Genomic DNA, 18,938 nt, shown 5'->3' on the forward strand with positions numbered 1-18,938 from the left:
AAGTGGCATAAAACCCAAGTGCTGCTTGTGGACATAAGAAGGTGCATAGGCTTATATATTCATAATATAAATAATGTATGAATATTAGACTGCTATTCTGTCTTTTGTACTCCAGATTACTTGACTGCACCCTGACAGTTAATTGTTTTGAGATGGATGCACAATTTCAGATTATATCTCTGCTTCAGAAAATCTCAAGCAGGGCATCTTGTTGCTGTGAATAGCTTTGTTGCTGAGCATCTCTTCACGGTCAGCTGGCCAAGTGGGAACATGCAGGAAGGACACATCATTCAAACAATGTAAAAATATGTCTGCCGCAGTTGGGAACACGAACAAAACCTCTCAAAGGGTTCAGAAGGGCTCCAGGAGAGCTGACTTTGGCAAAGTAGATGACAAAAATGCCCTGATACTATTGCCTTTTTCATCTGCCCTTGACACTGGACATCGAGGTGACAGCAGATGCTGTGGGAGAGGGCTTGGGCCTTCTCATTTCTTTCTCTCTAATTCAGGGGGAGCAACAAATACAGCTTGCATGACTTCAGGTGTCCCTCTCTGCTCCATCTTTGCTTTTCTTGTTTCTTTTCAATCTATTTTCCTACATACTACTTAGCCCTTCTATTTCCCTACTTACCACTGAGACACTTTTAAAACCAATATTTTAATGTCTTGATTGCAGTTTAAATTATTGAAGTAGCTTCGAAGTCTTTCTTACAGTATTTGCTTAGAGTATGTTTAAGTAGTAAGTCATACTATTTAAATCAAACTCCAGCTGTGTTAGTTTTTTTGTGAATTCTTATTTCTTTTTCTCTGAAAGTCTGGAACACTTGATTATAAAAATTGTTCATAAAAATGATTGGTAGGACTATTTCTCATTTTAGATATAGCAATATCACTCATCAAAAAATCATGCTGTCTCTTTGCACTTCTTGTGTGGCTCTAAGGGAATGAGCATGGTTATGAGTAATTGTTACTAAGTGATGCCTAGTCCTTGCATAGCTCCTCCTGCACAAGCAGATTTTCTGATCATTTTGCAGAAGGAAGCACAGGATGCTGGTGAGCCCCAGTGCATGGAGAGCTGGCAGGACGAGGTATTCCCGTAGCACCCCATCCTGAAGCACAGACCCATAGCCCAAATGTAACCTCAGACAGTCCCTGACCCAAAAAGCCATCAATTAACAAGATGAAAGACAATACATAGATGGTAGAGAGCACTACAAAGGGACAGTCAGGCAATATTAATCACTCTGATAGCCAGTAATGGAATTGGCTCATCAATGTAATTATTTGCTTAAAAAAGTGATGAGGAAGAAATTACTTTATGGATGTGTATATCCTTTCCTATTCATTGAGATGACTTTTATTTTCTGAGGCTATACTGGAGACTTTTCCCTTCCCACATCTCCTCCCTGCTCCCAAATATATGGGCTCTGCACTTGCTTTTATTCTCTGGCAGAAAATTATTGCAATAATGCATTTCATTTTCACTAATATCCCTGTGAAATATGTTACTTAGATTTATCAAGTCCTTTAGGTCCTTGTGCTGGGGCTGACTTTGAGTTTCCACCTTCTGCTGCTTCCCATGAAGTGATGAGTCAGAACAGAGTAAGGAAAAGTACTGTGTCTCTGCAGCTTGAGTCTTTCTCTGGTCCTGAAGAAACAGTGATTGTCATGATAGCCATGTTTAAAGAGTGAAACCTGGATCAGGGTGGTCTCTGCCTGAGAGGCTGAGAAAGGGCTCTCTTGCCAAAGATCAGCAGTCTCAGAGGAGAGAGATGTCTGAGGTTGTGCCGCAAATCAGTGGCAGAGCTCTCAGTGGCAGCAAAAAAAACCCAAACAATGTAAACACCATGCTTCTGTAGTATATGCTGTAGTTAATTTCAAGTAGGGTAGCTACAGCCAGCTGAAATACTTCATAACCCTATTGATTTTACAGAGTAAGAACTTCCAGAATTTAGAGAAACTGAGATTGTGTCCCAAAGAATTTATTATTTCACAACACACCACATAAGTGCCTTCAGTCAATGGGAAAGGGAGGGGTAAATAAACCTGGAGTCAGTTTTGTTTTCAAGGTCAGAGTTGCAGGAGTTAGCCATCTGTGCACTTGTTTAATAAGCTGCTCAGAAATGTTGGTGTTTCGGCCTATTTAAGTTCTGTTTAGAGATTAGTCTGAGCCCTTGCATTTCTTTAAACAGTGCCCTGATAATTCCTCTATTGCTGGAACAGTTGCATCTGGAACACACAGATGTAGCAGCTGCTTTGAGGAGGTTCTCAAGGTCAGGCTTTGTCTGTGAGGGGATCCCAGGAAATCTGATCACCTTCATTTGTCAGTCACTGGTGACTGGAAAATCCTATCTACTTTCTTCCTCTGGCTCCCACCCGGCTCTGGCTTTTTTTTTTAATGCATGTGGTTCTGTAATGTCAGCATCTGAGAATCCCAGATCTCAGTTGAAAGTCAATTACCTTCTTGCTCACCAGTGTTAAGTGGAAAGGTATTTTTGCAGATGTGTGATGGCCCAGTCCTATTCATTTTTATAGACTTTACAATCTTACCATGTTTCTAAATGAATATGAAACCAAACCTAAATGTGATCTAATGCAAATATCTCTTATACTTTACATACAGTCTTAGTGTCTGTTTTCAAGTGTGAATGAAATTTATTTTTTAGTTCCCATCTGAGCTGCTTGGAATGTATGACAATAAAACTACCTGTATAGTTGTGTCCCTTCTGCAGCTGTTCTCACTCAGTACAACTCTGCCTGGGGAAGGAGACTAAAAGCACCAGAGCCTCCTGTTTTGTGCACTTAATAGGTTTACCATAGGAATGCCCCTCATGGATTCCATCCCTTTGTGCTGGGTGCAGTAAGCAGAACAAAAAAATCCCTGCCCTAGAAAGTTGAGGACCTAAGTGCAAGAAGGAGGCTTAGGCTTCCTACAGCAAATCTTTTTAGTTCAGACACATTTTGGCTACCCAGAGAACTCTGGAAGCAGGCTGAATGCAGCAGTTTTTCTTGGCTAATGCACGTGGCAGCGATCTGGGACTAACACACTGCTAGGTGCCAGTATACACCCTACTCCTGGTGAGCCTGCATGGGCTGGGCACTCCTCAGCCTTGTAGTTCCTCCTTGGAAATGAGCTGGGTCCTTGATGTCACTAATTGGACATAATTTAGTTTTTACTTAAGATTTTATGCCATTTTTATGTAAGTATTTTCCTCCTTGAGGAAAATGTGTTATCCTTTCAACAGTCACAGCACTTCTGAGAGTTTATACTGCTCTTGCTTTGCATCACCTGTATACCTTCCCACTTACACCTCCTCACTTACACACCTTCCCACAGCTCAGCAGTAATTTTCATAGAAAAACTGAGCCAATGTTGTGCAGTTGTGTGTCACCAGAGTGAAGCCTCAGCCATGGACCTGAGCTGGGCTGCCAGTTACACAGAGGGAGCCCGGAAAAGCAGCATTAAGAAGGAACAGGACCAATGTGTTGATTAGAAATTGCCTTGCGGGGATTGTATCCTTTCTAAGAAAGATTTTGAAGAACAAAAGTAAAGAGCTGTGCTGAGATGGTGGAGATTTCCAACCAGGCAGGAGAAGGGCAGCGTGGAAAGAGGGAAGTATGGGTTTGTTTGACATTGGTTGTTGGATGCTTGGCTTCACAGGGCAAGTGAAAGTCGTATGGTATAGGAGGATATCAATTGGGAAGCCTAGACCATAAAGGCCTGTCTCCATTCTCCAGCCCCATTTCCACTTGATATTGCAAAGAAGAGGGAACTGGCAGAAGGCTGACATGGTCAAAGCAAAAGGTTAGGCAAATGATCTGGGGGGGGGTGGAGCACTGTCTGAATGTCAAGATATATTTCAGCAAGGCCAAAGAAAAGAAAGATTACTGCAGTAATTGGGAGGAAAGCCAGGCAGTTCTTAGATATTTGAAAGAATAGGAAATTATTTATGTGGAGCTGTTACAGAAAACGAATCTGCCTGACCTAGATGTGGCTGCCTGGGAGAAGGTACAGAGCAAAATCTGTGTTTGTTTGATCCATGGGTTGTCGATCCAGGGTCTGCCATGAAGCTAAGATGTAGCACCCTCAGTGACAAAGGAACAAGAAATCAGGGAAAGAAAATCAAAGGACTCTATGCCATATTGGATTTGCATTGTCAACTCTACCAGCATCTTTTTGCCAGTCTCACAAAGATCTTTTTAGAAACTTTGAAGAACATGTGCAGGCAGAACAGATATTTGTCAGTCCTCAGCACAAAGCTGTTAAGTGAATCTGTGTGTGTTAATGCATATTGAAATAATTCAAAATAGAATGCAGAGGGAGAAAAGAAGGGGACCAAGTAAAGAGCTTTGTAAGGAACACCAGGACCTAGCTGGGGACAGGCTGGGAAAACTGTATGTTCTTACAGAACCCTTTAGAAAATAACATTTAGAATAGCAGGAAGAGAATGAAGAGAGGCTGAAACAAATGAAAAAATCTGGTCTCAGTAAGAGCATGACGAGTGGTGCCAGTACCTGCTAGACAAGAGCAGTCTGGGAAGAGATCATTAAAGAGGGAGAGAGTATGAAGTGCAGCAGGTTTAGAATGAAACTGGAGAGGAGAATCTCCCAGCAGTGTTGGCAATGGCAGCAGTTAAAGGTGAGGTTTAGGATGAGGGGAAGACCGACTGAGGTGGGATCTAGACAGTAGTGCAGTTGTGGGTTGGCTGTGAATCCTGTAGAAAAAAAATAAAGTTATTTTTTCAATAGCTATCGAGGATCAAAAAATCATGACTACTTTACTTTGCTATCTTGCTTTTATAACTGCGTAATCTAAAATCATGGCTTCTGTTTTGTTTTTTTTTATAATCTGCCCTTTATTTGTGAAATATTTTTGCACAATATATCTTTCAAAATCTTCCTTCTGTTTATTACTACCTCTGCCCTTTTTTTGCTTCCAAATGTCATCTGTTTCATTTGAGAATTGTACCCTGGGGTGCTTCAATTATGTATGAAGGTGGAGTATTTGGGATGTGCTATTCACAAGTGCTTTCAATATGCCATCTGAGCTTTATATATGAGCAGAATCACCAATATTCCAGTTTCTGAGGCATATTCTCTTAAATGCACAGTCAAGGTGTAGCTTTTGTTCCTAAGTGTTCAATTTTTTACTCAGTTTCTGTGAGACCTGAACTTTCCACAGGAAGAAAATGAAAACATACTAGATTGAAAGTATCTGGTGCAGTAGTGCAGCCACAGATAGAGAGAAGGCACAGTTGAGGGTGTCACTGTTCTGATAACAGATATTCAACAAATATTCAACAAATTGATGAATGAATAGAAAAAGCACTGCATGTTAAATATCTTCAGCCCATAGTCATTCTAAGACAGATGATGTCACATCTATACAGGTGGTCCCAATTGATGCTGTAGATCAGATGCATCAGTAGCCATTAGAAAAGACAGACAGTGAAAGAGATCTCTGCAGATATTCAAGAAGCACTGCTTGGGCTGTCCTACACATGGAAAGAACACAAATTGTTATGTCCCAGGACAAACCAGAAGGTCTAGTGAATGGTTTAACAAACATTTTGGGGGAGCAGTTTCTGACTGTCCCTATGAAGGTCTAGCAGCCAGTTTCTGGCAATTGGTTCTTTTTCTGCAGATTCCCAACTCAAATAACTAATACACTACAGAAAAGCAGGGAATGCTGTGGGCTTCAGTTGGTAGGATCTTAATGGCTTGAGGTAGAATGAAATAAGCTGGATGAGGGAAAATAAAGGCCATATGGGATCCTAGGCATTTGCAAAGATATCTGAAGCCATGCCTTTGCCAGTTATCTGTACACAGTCACTGTTTCACAGCAGCCTTTATGCCTTCCAACGCTGTGCTCCTGTCACACATCATCCCAATAAAGCTGGGCGTGATAAAGCTTTGAATGATGCTTCTCCAAAACAAGAAATACTGTGCCAAGAAAAAAAAGCTGTTGTTGGATAGGTGAGGAAGTGCCCAAGGAGAAAAAATATTTAACATTGGAGGAGGAAGAAAGGGTATGGACATTTGAGTAAAGGGCACTGGGGAGGTGAGCAGAGCAAGGGGGTTGAGATTCACAGCCAGATGCTCAGGGAATTCTACTAACACAGCCTGTAAAGTGTGTAGCACCTTCATACAAAGATAGTGGTACCTCAGTTGCATGGTGGACATGCTCTTTAAGGGAGCTGCTTGCAGACACAAACCAGCCCACAGTGAGGGACCAGCTGGCACACCAGCAGTGCCAGAGGACTGTCCCTTGGAGAGGCAGCACTCTACAAGGAACATGGAGCAAGCATGGAGCAGGAGAGACTCATAAGATTTACTGGATATGGGGAGATAAGGTGTAAGGCTTTTATAGGCTTAGAGAGATTTCTGCTTTGTTTTCAGCTCATCTGCTAATCCAAGGTCAAAACTAATCTGTCTGCATTTTCTGTCTCCACTGCCCTGTCTGTAGAGTTTGAGGGTTTGATGTGCGGTCTCTGTGCTGACACATTAGTAACCTAATCTTAATTTTGTTGGCAATAATCGCAAAATACCTTTGCTGTAAATTTGGAACAATCAGTTCTTTGAATGCATTCCATTGGCTCTCTGGAGCCGTGATTAATAACCTGAATTACTTATCATAATTAGCTAGTCCTCAGTCTCAGAACTGGAGAAAGCACAGATTTAACAGCTATCAAAAATGAGTGGAGCAGAATCAGGGAGTCTGCAAACATTGCTCCTTTGTCCTCATCTGGAAGCGGTTTCTATCAATAAAAGAGGTTTTAATTTATTTTTTTAAGATAAATGATATATTTAAGACTTTCTTTTAATATACACTCTACTTTTTGGAATTAATGTGCATTTGTCCTTGCACCAACTTTGTTTTTAGCATGTCAGTTCCTTCAAAATACAAATTATGTCTAATTTTGCAGAAATTTCATAGGTACCACATCCTGTTGAGGTCTATTCCATGATGCATGAATTTCTAGGGAGTATTACACAGAATACCAGTGCTGGGAGCTGCACCATCTAAAATAGGGAGAAGCTGTTTAATTGAATTTTGTTCTTCTCTAAAATCATTGAGTTACAAATTACTGGAAGCACTAGTGCAAACATGAGCATTTTTGTTCTCTGAGGATTGCCATGAATTTTCATTTGTAACAGTGTCTGTTGGTAGGAGAAATAAGCTATATAGAAAAAAAATGCTACATGTTTTGCATGGTTGAACTGTCAAACAAATTTAACGAAGTTGTTGTGGATATATCACTCCAAAAACCAAGGCAAAATTACTTTTCCCTGCCCCTGAATACTGAACAAGTTTCAGCTTTTTCTTTGACAGGTAAAATTTTCTGTAATTCATAAAAGATTTGAGTATTTCAGAGCCAAAGTCATGAAGGCAGTCCTGGGTAAGATTTTCTGAAAATTTGCATTTGTTTGTGTATTTAAATCTTTGCAAGTTCCATGGTATTACAGTAGTGTTTGAGTAACAGAGTACAGTGTTCTTCTTATTTCTCTTTCAAGCAGGTTATTTCTGCTAGCTCTTAGAACAAGATGAAGGCTGGAAGCTTAGCTGGCCTTATTAAGTGTTGAACTGGCGTATAAGTTGTGCTTTTAAAATACTGTCAGTGAAATAAAACAGAAGGCTTGCATACAAACAAAGGGTTACACATTTTCTCCTTCTGCATGGTTCAAACTGTTTTGGTGGGTTGCTTCCAAATCAGGATCTATGTAAAGGATCTAAGTGTTAGCACTGTGCCTGGAGAGTTTGATGAGGGTGTTCTGCCTGGTTGGGTGTGCATTTTGTTCATTTATGGAGGTGCACACGCACTTGTGTCAGAGCCTGATAGTTACTGCAAATGGGAAATAAATCTGAATATTAATGCAGTGGAGGTAATGGGCCATTTCCTTCTGGTCATCTTACACTGGCTTTTCTTGAAACTGAAGTTCTCATGCTCTGCTTTTGCTGGCAGCAATGAAACCTATGCAGATTCAGTATAGCATGTAATCCCAGCTATGACTGGAGTCTTTTCCTGCCAAGCAAACAATCTTCAAACTACACAACAGTGACAGGAGCCTCAGAAGTTAGGTGAAGGATGCCATATTTTCAGTAGCTATGCCAGCTAACCTGAGCTGGTTTAAAAGCAACAGGCCCTTGAGAAGGACTTTAATTAGCCTTTTTAACAAGTGTCTGCTGCCTTCTCAGCTTGTCTCATGCTGGGCTGTGCAGGTGTGTTGGGAATTGCATCTGCTCCCTCTGGATTCGTTATAACCTTCTGATTTTTCTTACCGTTTCTCATTTAAGATTTACGTCCATCTCAAAGAAGGGAGTGGTGCTGATGGGTTGGATGCTTTGAAGAACAAACCACAGCTTCACAGTATGGTGGCCAAAAGTCTTTGTCAGAATGCCTCTGGGAAGAATTACATCATCTTTACAGGCCCAAGCATTACCAGCCTGAATCTCTTCGAAGAATTTGAGAAGCAAGGTGTGTATTGGATGACTCATTGGGTTCTAATGGTGACAGACCTAGGGGCCTCATGCCACTGAATTTAAAATAAAAAATTCCAAAAGTCTCCATTGATATTTCAATTCCTTGTACAGATAAGTTTTTCATCTCTAAGAAGACTTCTCATTTGTGAGAAGATGGTTTGCAGAAGACTTTATAAGTTGCTCTTTAAATCTTCCTTTTTAACTTTTCAAAATAAGGATATAAAAACAATTATAGTAAGGGTATTTAAATTGTTTGCTTTTGTACTTTGACTTAGAAATGTGAGGTCAAATCTCATATGTGACCTGGGGACTTTTCAAGGAATTTTCTATCTGCCTGTGTTTTTTTTATTCCTGTTGTGAAAGATGGGATGAATCCTTAGAGATGTGCCTTAGAAGTCTTTTTTGGTTTAATATCTGATGTGTTTTCTCTAGAGGACATTTTATGCCATTACAAAAGCCGTTGAAAAGTTTGGATTTCTGTGTTTTGGGGGATTTTTGCTAGTATCAACATACCTTGAGAGGACAGATTTTAGTTTTGAAAGCGCAGTAAAATTCTCCGTTAGCAAAAACACACTTATCAACAGAATGCCCATTGAAACAGCTCTCCCAAGCAAGTTTCTTGCTACTGCAAAGAGCAATCCCAGGTCATCCTTTCTGTCAAGTGCCCCCTCACTTTGAGCATGGAAAAGCCATGTGTTGCTTTGCTTTCAGCGATGCTGAGGACTTGTAACTCCCCTGCAATTTCAGGATCCTGCACTCTGGCCAGTCAGTTCTGAGTCATTTCATGTCACTGTGGTCTCGTTCTTCAGTCAGCACAGCCTTTCAGAGTGATGTGGTGCATAGAATAGATCCTTCCCAGCAGTGAGGCTGGAGGCTGCCATCATGCATCACAGCTATGAGGCCGTCTGCTGACACACCACTGCTGCCCAGGTTGGGGGTTTTGTGTCCTTGCTGAAAATTAAACCCACACAAACAATTATATTAATGAAACATGGCCCAAAGCAGGGGGAAAGTCTGGGAATTGAGAAAATATGTTAATTCTCATTTAAAATGAGGACATCAGTGAGCTGCACCAGTGCTGTAGTTTAGCACTAAAGACTGTGCTGGCACTGAGGTCTGCATCTGTTGAGCTCCATGCAGGACTTAGCTCCTGCATTAATCTGGGCAAGCTGGAAGCTCACTGGCTACAGTGGAATGTCTGCATAGCTCATAAAAGAGCCATGGTTTCCCAAATGCTGCAAATAGCCAAATGGGAAGGGAGTAGAGCATATTTATAGTGCACTGGAATTTTTCCTCTGAGCAGAGACCTGTATTTGTTAGATGGCTTTTCTCAGCTGATGATAAGCATTACATTTTTAAGGCTACCAAACCAATGATGCAAAATATGAGTTTAAAAAAATGCAGAGGATTACACACATACTCTTTGTACCCGAGATGAAGTGTTAAGGTTTAAATGTAGAGACTGACAGCTTGACTGAATTCATCCTTTATGCTCAGCTAGAGAAGGATAAAGATGATCTGGCATGGTCCATTTGGTCAGTAACCCTGATGAAAAAGATACATGGCTACTAAACCAGCTGAGTGTTTATTACTTGTGGATAATTCAAATTGTTCACAGAATTGAATTCATAGGCTTTACACTGCACAGATCATTCAAATTAATGGTTTCTAGCAGGTAACAAAATGTCTTTTTAAAACATGTGATTTTGACTTACTATCTGTTCAAATATGCTAATGCAATACTGAGATTTGATTGTAGTTCGTGATTTGTTATATAGCTTCATGAGACTTTACAATCTCTGACAGCTGCCTCCAAAATTAAATTTCAGATCTGGTACACACTATCACCTTCCTAGGGGTGAAGCTATGAGGTGGGTGGAAGGTGGACACTGAGAGAGCAGTTTTATTGACTTTGCAGTATAGAGAGCATGGCACTTCTACCTAAAGAAGATCATGAAGAGAAAAGTGTTTCTGTTTGATAAGGTATTTAGAATTATTATTTATTTAGAATTGTCTGCATTTGCCATGAGCAGCTAGGGTCTAGCTTAGAGGTTTTGCAGGGGAAAGTTGAGCTGGAAAGACTGTGATGCACTGGGAGAGGTGAGATGCTTGAGATGTCAAGCTGTGGTGAAGTCAGTAAGAGCCTTGGAGGAGATGGTGCTTGACTCTGCTGCAAAGCAGATTGTGCACTGCCAGCACCTGCTGGGATCCTGCTGCATTAGCAGTACATCTGGGGAGAGGCAAGCAAAGAAGCTTGGACTGGACGAGAGATCTCTCCTGACCTACCACAGAGTCTATTTCAGCAATGAAGTCAATGTTGGGGTTTTTTGGTGTGTGGTACTTTTTTGGTGTGTGACTTTAGCTAAACCTCAGCAGAGTGTCACCATGACCAGAAAGTGCCATGAGAGTCTGTTGAAAAGCATCTATGCTCAGGTGCCCATGACAGTTCAAGACCCATTCTTAAACTGATACATTTACTTTTTTTTTGTTCAAGAAGATTCAATTTCTGGGCTAGAGCAGATCCAGTAGTAGAAAGATCCCATTGAGAGCCAAAATCAAAAAGAAATTGGAATTGATCTTAACTGCTTTATTTTGTTTGGGGGTTTCATGACTATCAACAGAGAAATAGGGAAAGATTTAAATAAGTTCATGCTTGGAAGCCATAAACTTTTTGGAAACATGAAAGTTTGAAGGCAACTAAATGCAATTCTGGAAAATCTGGAAAGTCACTCACTAAAACTCTTACTAGTTCCTTTCAAAATTCTGATGGAAAGGAGTTGGGGTCTTGGTAACCACCATGCTGAACCTGAGTCAGCAGCATGCCCTGGCAGCCGAGGCATGTGTTAACACTGTCCTGGGCTGTATTAACAGGAGTGTAGCCTGTAGATCAAGGGAGGTGATTATTGCCTCCTAGAGCTTTAGACAACATGCCCCCATTTCAAGGATATTCTGTAGACAAATATACTCTAATGTGGGGAGGGAACTGTTCTTGTTCAGGTTGAGAAGAGGCTTTGGGGGGATGCAAAAGCAGCCTTATGCTACCCTCTCATGAGAATGGAGCTGGCTCTTTACAGTGGTGCACTGTGGAAGGACAAAAAAAAACGCACATATTTAGGCTGAAACATAAGATGTTCAGACTAGATGCAGTATTTTTCCTGAGGGCAGTGAAGCAGGATGCACAGACAGGGTGTGTAGTCTCTGTCCTTGGAAGTTTACAAGCCCAGACAAGATAAAGCCCTGAATGGCACTGTCTGGCCTCAGAGCTCACCCATGTCTGTCAGGGGCTGGGATTACAGACCTCCTGAGTTGTTTTTCAGCCTGAACTATTCTTTAATCTATAGGATCCTGTGATCCTATAAAAAATTTTGTGAAATCTTAACTATCGTTCACTTTTCCTCACCCTAGCTCACACATGCATTATTGTTAAAGACAATAATGCTCTCTCTTTATTGAGAGCCTGTGGTGTAACACCTTCACTGTATCACAGTAGACAATAGTGTGCCTTGTAATATAAAGGGATGTCAGTGAACATGATTCTAAGACCTATATGGAGATACCAAGAACTGAGAAAACTTCAGAAAATAAGATAGAACACTTTGATCTTTTTCAAAATCAAAACCCTGAATAGACCTCTTTTTTTTTCCAGGGGACATACAAAGAATTTCTCTCACTGGCCTCTGAATAGAACTGGAAACCTGCACTGAAATGCCCCAGATTCTCTGTTCTGTGAGCAGACAGCTGTCACTGCTATTTGCTGTGACATTCATTCATAGTCACATCCCTTTTTCCCTCTCTCTAAGCATTAGTAATGTCCTTTGTAGAGGACAAAACCTCCTAAAGGCCCATGTTCTTTACTTCCCTTAAACGTGTGGTCCCTGAAAGTCCCTTCTGCATGTTCTGAACCAGCAGGAGCAGCTGGCTGTGTTCTGCAGAGGGGCTGGTGTTGGCAAAGCTGGAAGAGCTGCCAGCCTGGCTGACCATGGCATTCCCAGAAGATTTACAGGATCCTGCAACTCCAGCACATGGACTAAAGCAAGCTCATTTCTGCTCCTCATAGCAGCCCCACCCTGGTTTCCCAGCTCTGACTTGACCCAGTGTTGCATGCAGACTAAATGATTGCAGGATGTGTATTTTTGCCTGAATTAGCTCAAGCCTGATGGCCTTTTTGAACTATACTAGTGAAGATGTGGTGAAACAGGCTTCAGCACAAGCTCTATGGAGGCTGGAGACTCTGGGAATGAGTTTTGGGTGACTATACCACATTTGCTCTTTTTTGCTAAACTCTCTTAGGTATATTCATTTATACTGCACCTGCAGTCTAAGAAGACCAGAGAACAACCTGTTTCCACTGACTCCTGTGTGTGTGCAGCAAACACTTGTTGTGATTCTGATTTAATTACACACAAAAACTTCATTAAGCCAGATGGGTGTAATTTTTGTTGCTTCCATTGCTATAGTAACTGGGTGGTTTTAAAACCCCTACAGCAGATTAAGGGTTGTGTCCATGATGAGAAATGCCAGTAAATCTGCAGAAGTTCTGCACATTTCTAGGCTGTACAGCAGGAAGGCTACACGATGTGTTCCTTAGAGAGAAAATTGTTCCCATTATTCTGCATGAGGAGTGAAACATCTGCTGGAAGTTTTCTGCAGGCTTATTGCTATAATAAAAGGAAAGGCTACAACTAATTATTATGGGATCTCAGAGATGGCTGTTGCTGTTTTGAAGCTCTAGCACAACAATGTAGTTATTAGCTTTGTTTTATTCCATTGCAGTCTCCTGGAAAAAGTACCACATTTCAATGAATAACAAACTCTGGGCAGCTAAGGAGATTCTTCTCAGGTTTGCTAGTGATCTGGGCAGGAAGATCTTAATGTTGGCTAGAATAAAGCTTTATAAATGTTTGCTGTGTTAATGGCAAAGTCTGCAGGTACATGGCCTACACTGTTTTGGTACCTCTTAGGAACAGAAGAAATTTTTTAAAAGAAAAATAAAAAATCAGCTTTCCACTAGAGATGCAGTTCCCTCTATAATGACTGTAAGCCTGTTGTCATCAGGCTTTTGTCTTTTGTGGAAGGAGCTTACAGATTTCCAGGGATTGATTAATTCATTAGAAATAACTGGTGGAGTGCAGGTTTCTCCCTTGAGAATGAAGTTTTCCCATTGCTGTGTTGCTTGACCTTCTTCTCTCAAAGGTGGTTTAAATTTCTGATGGAAGAGCTGTAGCTCCTTGTACATCTGCCCACAGCAACTGGACCAATGCATGAGTATATGCAATTAATTTATTAGTACTCCTGTAGTGTCTGTGAGCTGTTGAGTGGATGCTCAGCATGTCAATCACTATATGGACCAAAGGCTGCACCTGCACTCAAGAACTTAGGTGCTTCCAGAAAGACAGAGGCAGATGAGCCACATAAATGGAAATCCAGGAACAGAGGTAACACGTTTATGGAAACATAAGAACAGAGGTAATGTGTTTAGGGGAAGCCAGACACTGCATTCTGACTTTGCATTTTCACTGTAAGGATATCATGCAAAATTCAGCATGATGGAAAATTTGATCAAGCAGACTTAGCTGGCAGATGAGCTTTAAACCACCACAAGATGTGCACAGATGTCACCTGCTTCTATGCCCACTGTTTTTTTCCACTCAAATGGGTTAACACAAAACTGAGGGAGACAATGGAAATTTCCATCCAAGATTTCTTTGAGTCAGGGGAAAATTTGATCAAGAAGATCTGCTTCTCTTGGACTAACAGAAACAGGCTGTTAGTATTTCACAGCCTAATGGAAAATTTAGGTATTGTTGTTAATGTTGTTTTCAAACCTTGTTTGTGCCCACCTGGCTGTACTGAGATTCATTTTGTGGTGTTAGATTTTATTCATTGCCTCTTTCACATATGAAAAGGCCAAGAAGCTGTGAGCAACAGACTGTGTCTCCTGCAAGAGCCTCTAGTGTCTGTGCAGGACAAGATCAGTGCTTGTTTTAGTGCCCTGAAATCAGTTTTCACTGAACTTGAATTTCCATCTTCTCTATCCTTCTGGCCATGTGCATTTTTTAAAATCAACCAATGGTTTTAGTGGTTTTTGGCTGCTTAAGCAGCATTTCCTTAGCAAAGCAGATGATGCAGGTGCAAGGAGCATTGAGCTAAAAAGCAAGAACGTGGCAGCACAGTGAAGCAGTAGATTAAACTATTGTGACTAAAAGCATCATAGGAGTCATGTAGGAGAAATTATTTCAGTTAACATCTGAGATGCTATAGCTTTCCCTACCTCCCTGCTCCCTCCAAAATTTATTCTTTTAGTTAAATATCCAGGCTTCTCTTGGATCATAAATTCTGATCTATCCCATAATGCATATCACCACTGGGGGATTTTTGAGACCAATTTTCAACATGGTGTAATGTTAAACACAGATCGTAGGTGTTACAGCTAAGAAAATACCCTGAATTTTTTTTCACGTTGTTTCATTGTAACAGTGCAGGAGGTGTCAATATATTTCAATGCAAGATCAAGCTTTCTGCACTTGTCTGTAGGACACAAATCTTTGGTGTTACAGAAGAAAACCAGTTGACTGACATATCTGTTGGACTAGAAGGTTGTGGGGAAAGTTCTTGCAGAGGTTCTTCAGGCTTCCTCTGCTGGTTTTGCTCTCTGGGTCCATGCAGTGGCTTGCTGATAGGGAATGTGTTTGTTCACATGCAGAGATTTACTGCTGTGGGTTGCTGAGCACCAGGAAGAGCGACTGCACAGGCCTACCTCCATCCATGCTGAACAATTCTGCAACTCCACAGTCCAGAGGACAGTACAGAATAAGAATGAAGGGAAACATGTCATTGATTTGCTGGTACAATAAAGGGCACTTTCGTTTTCTGACCAACGCCTATTCTCCAGTTCAACAAGGTAAGCAATATTTCTGCTTCTCATCTCCAAAGTGCACATGCTTTATGTCACAAGCCAAAGTGAGTCACTGAGATTGATAATAAGCCTGAACAAAGAGCTTGATTGTAACTGATCATACCTCCTAGATAAACAGTAGCTGTAGTGATTACTTCCTTTCGTATCTTCCTACAGCTATTCTTCCTTTCCCATACAAAGGTTAAAAAGCCTATTGCTAATGCAGCCTCCTTGCCTGAGCTGGTGGAGGCACTATCCTTTCAGGGATAAAGATGATATCTTTGCTGATGGTCAGAGAAAAGAAGGTGATTACTGCATAGGACGATATTAGCCTCATTTGCAAAGCATCTTGTAGGATTGCTGCTACAGAAGAATTAATAGACATTGTGATGTACTTTGAATTCCAAAGCAGACCCTACAATTAATTTTTTCTTATCTAGTAATAACTTAGCCACAAACAAGTATCTTTTTTGCCAGAAGTAGACATGATTAAGGTTTCCTGCTGTACGTTAAAGTGATTTTGGCAGTCAATGAAAAGAAACCAAACCAGATAATTTGGATAGTTCAGATAATTACAGAGAGCTTCTTGCTACGGAAATATTTTCCTTTTTGAAAGTATAAGATAGTTTTAAGAACATTTGGAAACTTCTGTAAGATGCAATGACTAACTTCTTGAAATTAGTTTTTCAGTAAGAATATTGTTTCAGTTTCTTACAATTTTTATGGTTCAGATTTATGTATAACTGCCAGAGACAAATGAGTATAACATAAACATTTAAATATAAAGCCACCAATTCAGAGGCATCTTCTACAGTCATTTTCTGAATCCAAAGCAACTCTCACATGTGTGTATAGATTGCAGAAGCAAAGCTAAGGCATAGAATTACTGTATGATAAAGCTGAGAAAGCTGAGTTTGTGTGTTGTTCAGTGCCTTGCCAGAAGGCTCATTGCCTTAGCAAAGCATGGCTGATCCTGAAGAATTGTGCTGGGCATCCCAGAAGAGTGAGGACTTGGTGATTCAGATGGACTGATATCTGAGCACAGATGCTGAAAATATGTATGTGAAGGAAGTATGACACTTGGAGACCCTGCTGAAGCCAGTCTCTGGAGCAATGTAGCTCCCTGTGAGGGGCTTTCACCATCAGGATTTGTGCTGTTTTTGCTGGATTTAGATTATTCAGCAGCATTAACTGGACAAGAGTTATCACTACAAACTGCTACTTGTTTTTTACAGACTAGCTTGGAGCATTTGGTTATAATTAATAAATATTGGGAAAATAATCTGTTTGTAAACATCAGTGTTAACTGCCCTGTTAAAAAGGAGCAAAAGCAGTCTGTGCTGGCAGCATCCTTTAAATGCAGCAAACGGAGGTGTGAGCTGTTGTGCTTGTGATTGACCTTGGGTTTGTTTTGGCATAGATGGGATTGTAGGTGGTGTGTGTGAAGTATTTATGATTACGACCTTTGTGTGTGATGGACAAGGCTTTCCCAACTCATTGCTCACCAAATGCTGGCTGGGACAGTTGACATAGTTCACTGTGAATCAGAGCAGAAAACAGAGACTGGCTTTTTCAAGAGTGATGCTGGGCAAAGAGTCTCTAGCAGGGACATGGGAACAGATGGAAGCTCGGTGGGAAGGCAAGAGACCAGATTGCTTGCCTCTGATTTGGCATCACTGAAGTCAGTGCAGCAAAGATAGTTTAAACCAACTCAAGAGAAGCTGGACCACCAGTCTCCTCTAAGGCATGTAAATATAGAGGAGGAAGAGGAGAAATCTGTGCTCCTTGAGGCAGGCCTGTAGCACAGACATGCTCAGCATGTGTTACATAGGAGAGGAGGTAGTTTAACAGGGTTAAAACCCACACGAGGTGCCAGTGGGGTTGTCTGGTGATGCACAGTGCGTGTTTGCCCTTGGCTGAGTGTAAATGTGCGCAAGCTGGAGGAGGCCATGAAGAGAAAACCTTAAAAACAGAAGGCAAGAGATGGTCAACAGAACACTTAGGATGAGAAAAAAGGTGGAGATAGCTAATAATGAACTATTTATTACAATTTGAAGAAAAGTCAAGAGGGTAAATCTTGCCTGTACTTGGAGTGCAAATCCCACCCAAACCAGAAGCACCAGGAGGGCAGTAAACTTGTCAGAGCAGATCTGTGAATACTATTCTTAGATGCAGCAGGTTATTTATTATGGATATTTTAAACCAGCATGTCATAATACATCATCTCAGATACTTGAGGATGGATCTAATTCCTTTAGTCTCGCTAAAGGAGAGTAAGCACATATCCAGCTTCAAGATACTGATATCAAGTATGTTGTTTCTGCCTAGAATGAAATCCAGTCAGATTTTTAATTGTTCTTAAACTTTAATTTTTCCTTGTGCTTGTATTACAGAAGTGAGAATTCAAAAGAGATTGGGACCCCCAGAGATTAAAAAGTTACCTTATTCTAAAGCAGGTCATCTGTGTGCTGGCCCAAATCTCCCCATCTGTGTGACAAGGCTGCATTTTGGTTTTTCACTCTAGATCTGGTGCCCACTTCGCCAGCATCTCTGCTGTTGTGTTCTTTTCTACCTTTCATGTGTAGCACAATGGAGCAGGCTGCAACCTCACTTGCTGCACAGTTGGATGACCAGAATAATATCTTCAGCAAGAAACTGTTAAACCCAAGATCTTTTTAAGTAGCTTCTTTCTGAGACCTTCCACAGGTGCTCTTCACCAACTAGCTGTACTTAAAAGCTCAACAGTCAATAACTAAGCATAGAACACTGCTGAATGTCAGCAATTCAGATAAAGAACTGTAAGAAATCAAAGTCCTGATAAAAAGCCAGATAGCACTTGAGTCATGCAATGCCCCTTCTTTTATATTGTTATGAAATCTCAGGGTTTGACAAGATGGATGCAAGTGCTGGTGTATTAGTGGGACTCCCATTTTTAAAAAAGTATGATTCTAGATAGGCTTAGGATAAGTGTTTTGAAGAAGCAAACATATGTAAACCTTTGTCTTTTGGCTTGTTTTATTTGAGGTAGTATTTCCTAAGCTTTGCTTCACAAAGCATACAGCTTAAAAATTCAAATTAAAAGGATAAAAGGGTTAGAAGAACCCCAAAGCCAGAAGCTGGTGCCTTTCTATGGTAACAGGATGGAGGCTGGCAGTCAGCACGCTTTCCAGCATGGAAGCAAAGGCAGGCTGTGGCTGCAGTGCAGGTGGTGTGTTCCCTGGAGTGCTGCCAGGGATGGGAACACAGCAGTGCTGGGGGAGGACCAGGAGGGGAAGTGGCTCATCGGATGTGCCAATGAGTCAGCTGGCTCAGGACCACGTGCCACAGAGACCTGCAGCTAGGAATGACCCAGCTCTGGCAGGTGCCTTCCCTGGGAAGGTAGGCTGTGGCTATGAAACAAGCCTAGGAAAGGCTAAAAATAGTATGCCTATAAAGCTTTTTATATTCTCAAAGCAGGGGAATATTATGGGGAATATAATAGGAAGTGATAGAGAGTATATGGTTCTGTCACTGCAATGCATTCTTTTAAAGATTATGAATACAAAGCAAATTGCAAAGGAA

The 18,938-nt window shown here is 41.1% G+C and overlaps 1 protein-coding gene across 1 annotated transcript in view; it reads left to right on the forward strand.

Moving 5' to 3' along the window:
- Positions 1–18,938, forward strand: part of PGBD5 (piggyBac transposable element derived 5) — a 68,448-nt gene that overhangs the window by 37,073 nt on the left and 12,437 nt on the right. Inside the window, exons 4-5 of the mRNA XM_005518553.2 lie at positions 8,297–8,477; positions 15,186–15,383. Coding sequence (XP_005518610.2) covers positions 8,297–8,477; positions 15,186–15,383 — 379 coding nt within the window. The remainder of the gene's footprint in view (positions 1–8,296; positions 8,478–15,185; positions 15,384–18,938) is intronic.

This window comes from Pseudopodoces humilis, chromosome 3, assembly GCF_049639895.1.
Source record: "Pseudopodoces humilis isolate 2021_Gansu_Grassland_sample_001 chromosome 3, ASM4963989v1, whole genome shotgun sequence".
Taxonomy (NCBI): domain Eukaryota; kingdom Metazoa; phylum Chordata; class Aves; order Passeriformes; family Paridae; genus Pseudopodoces; species Pseudopodoces humilis.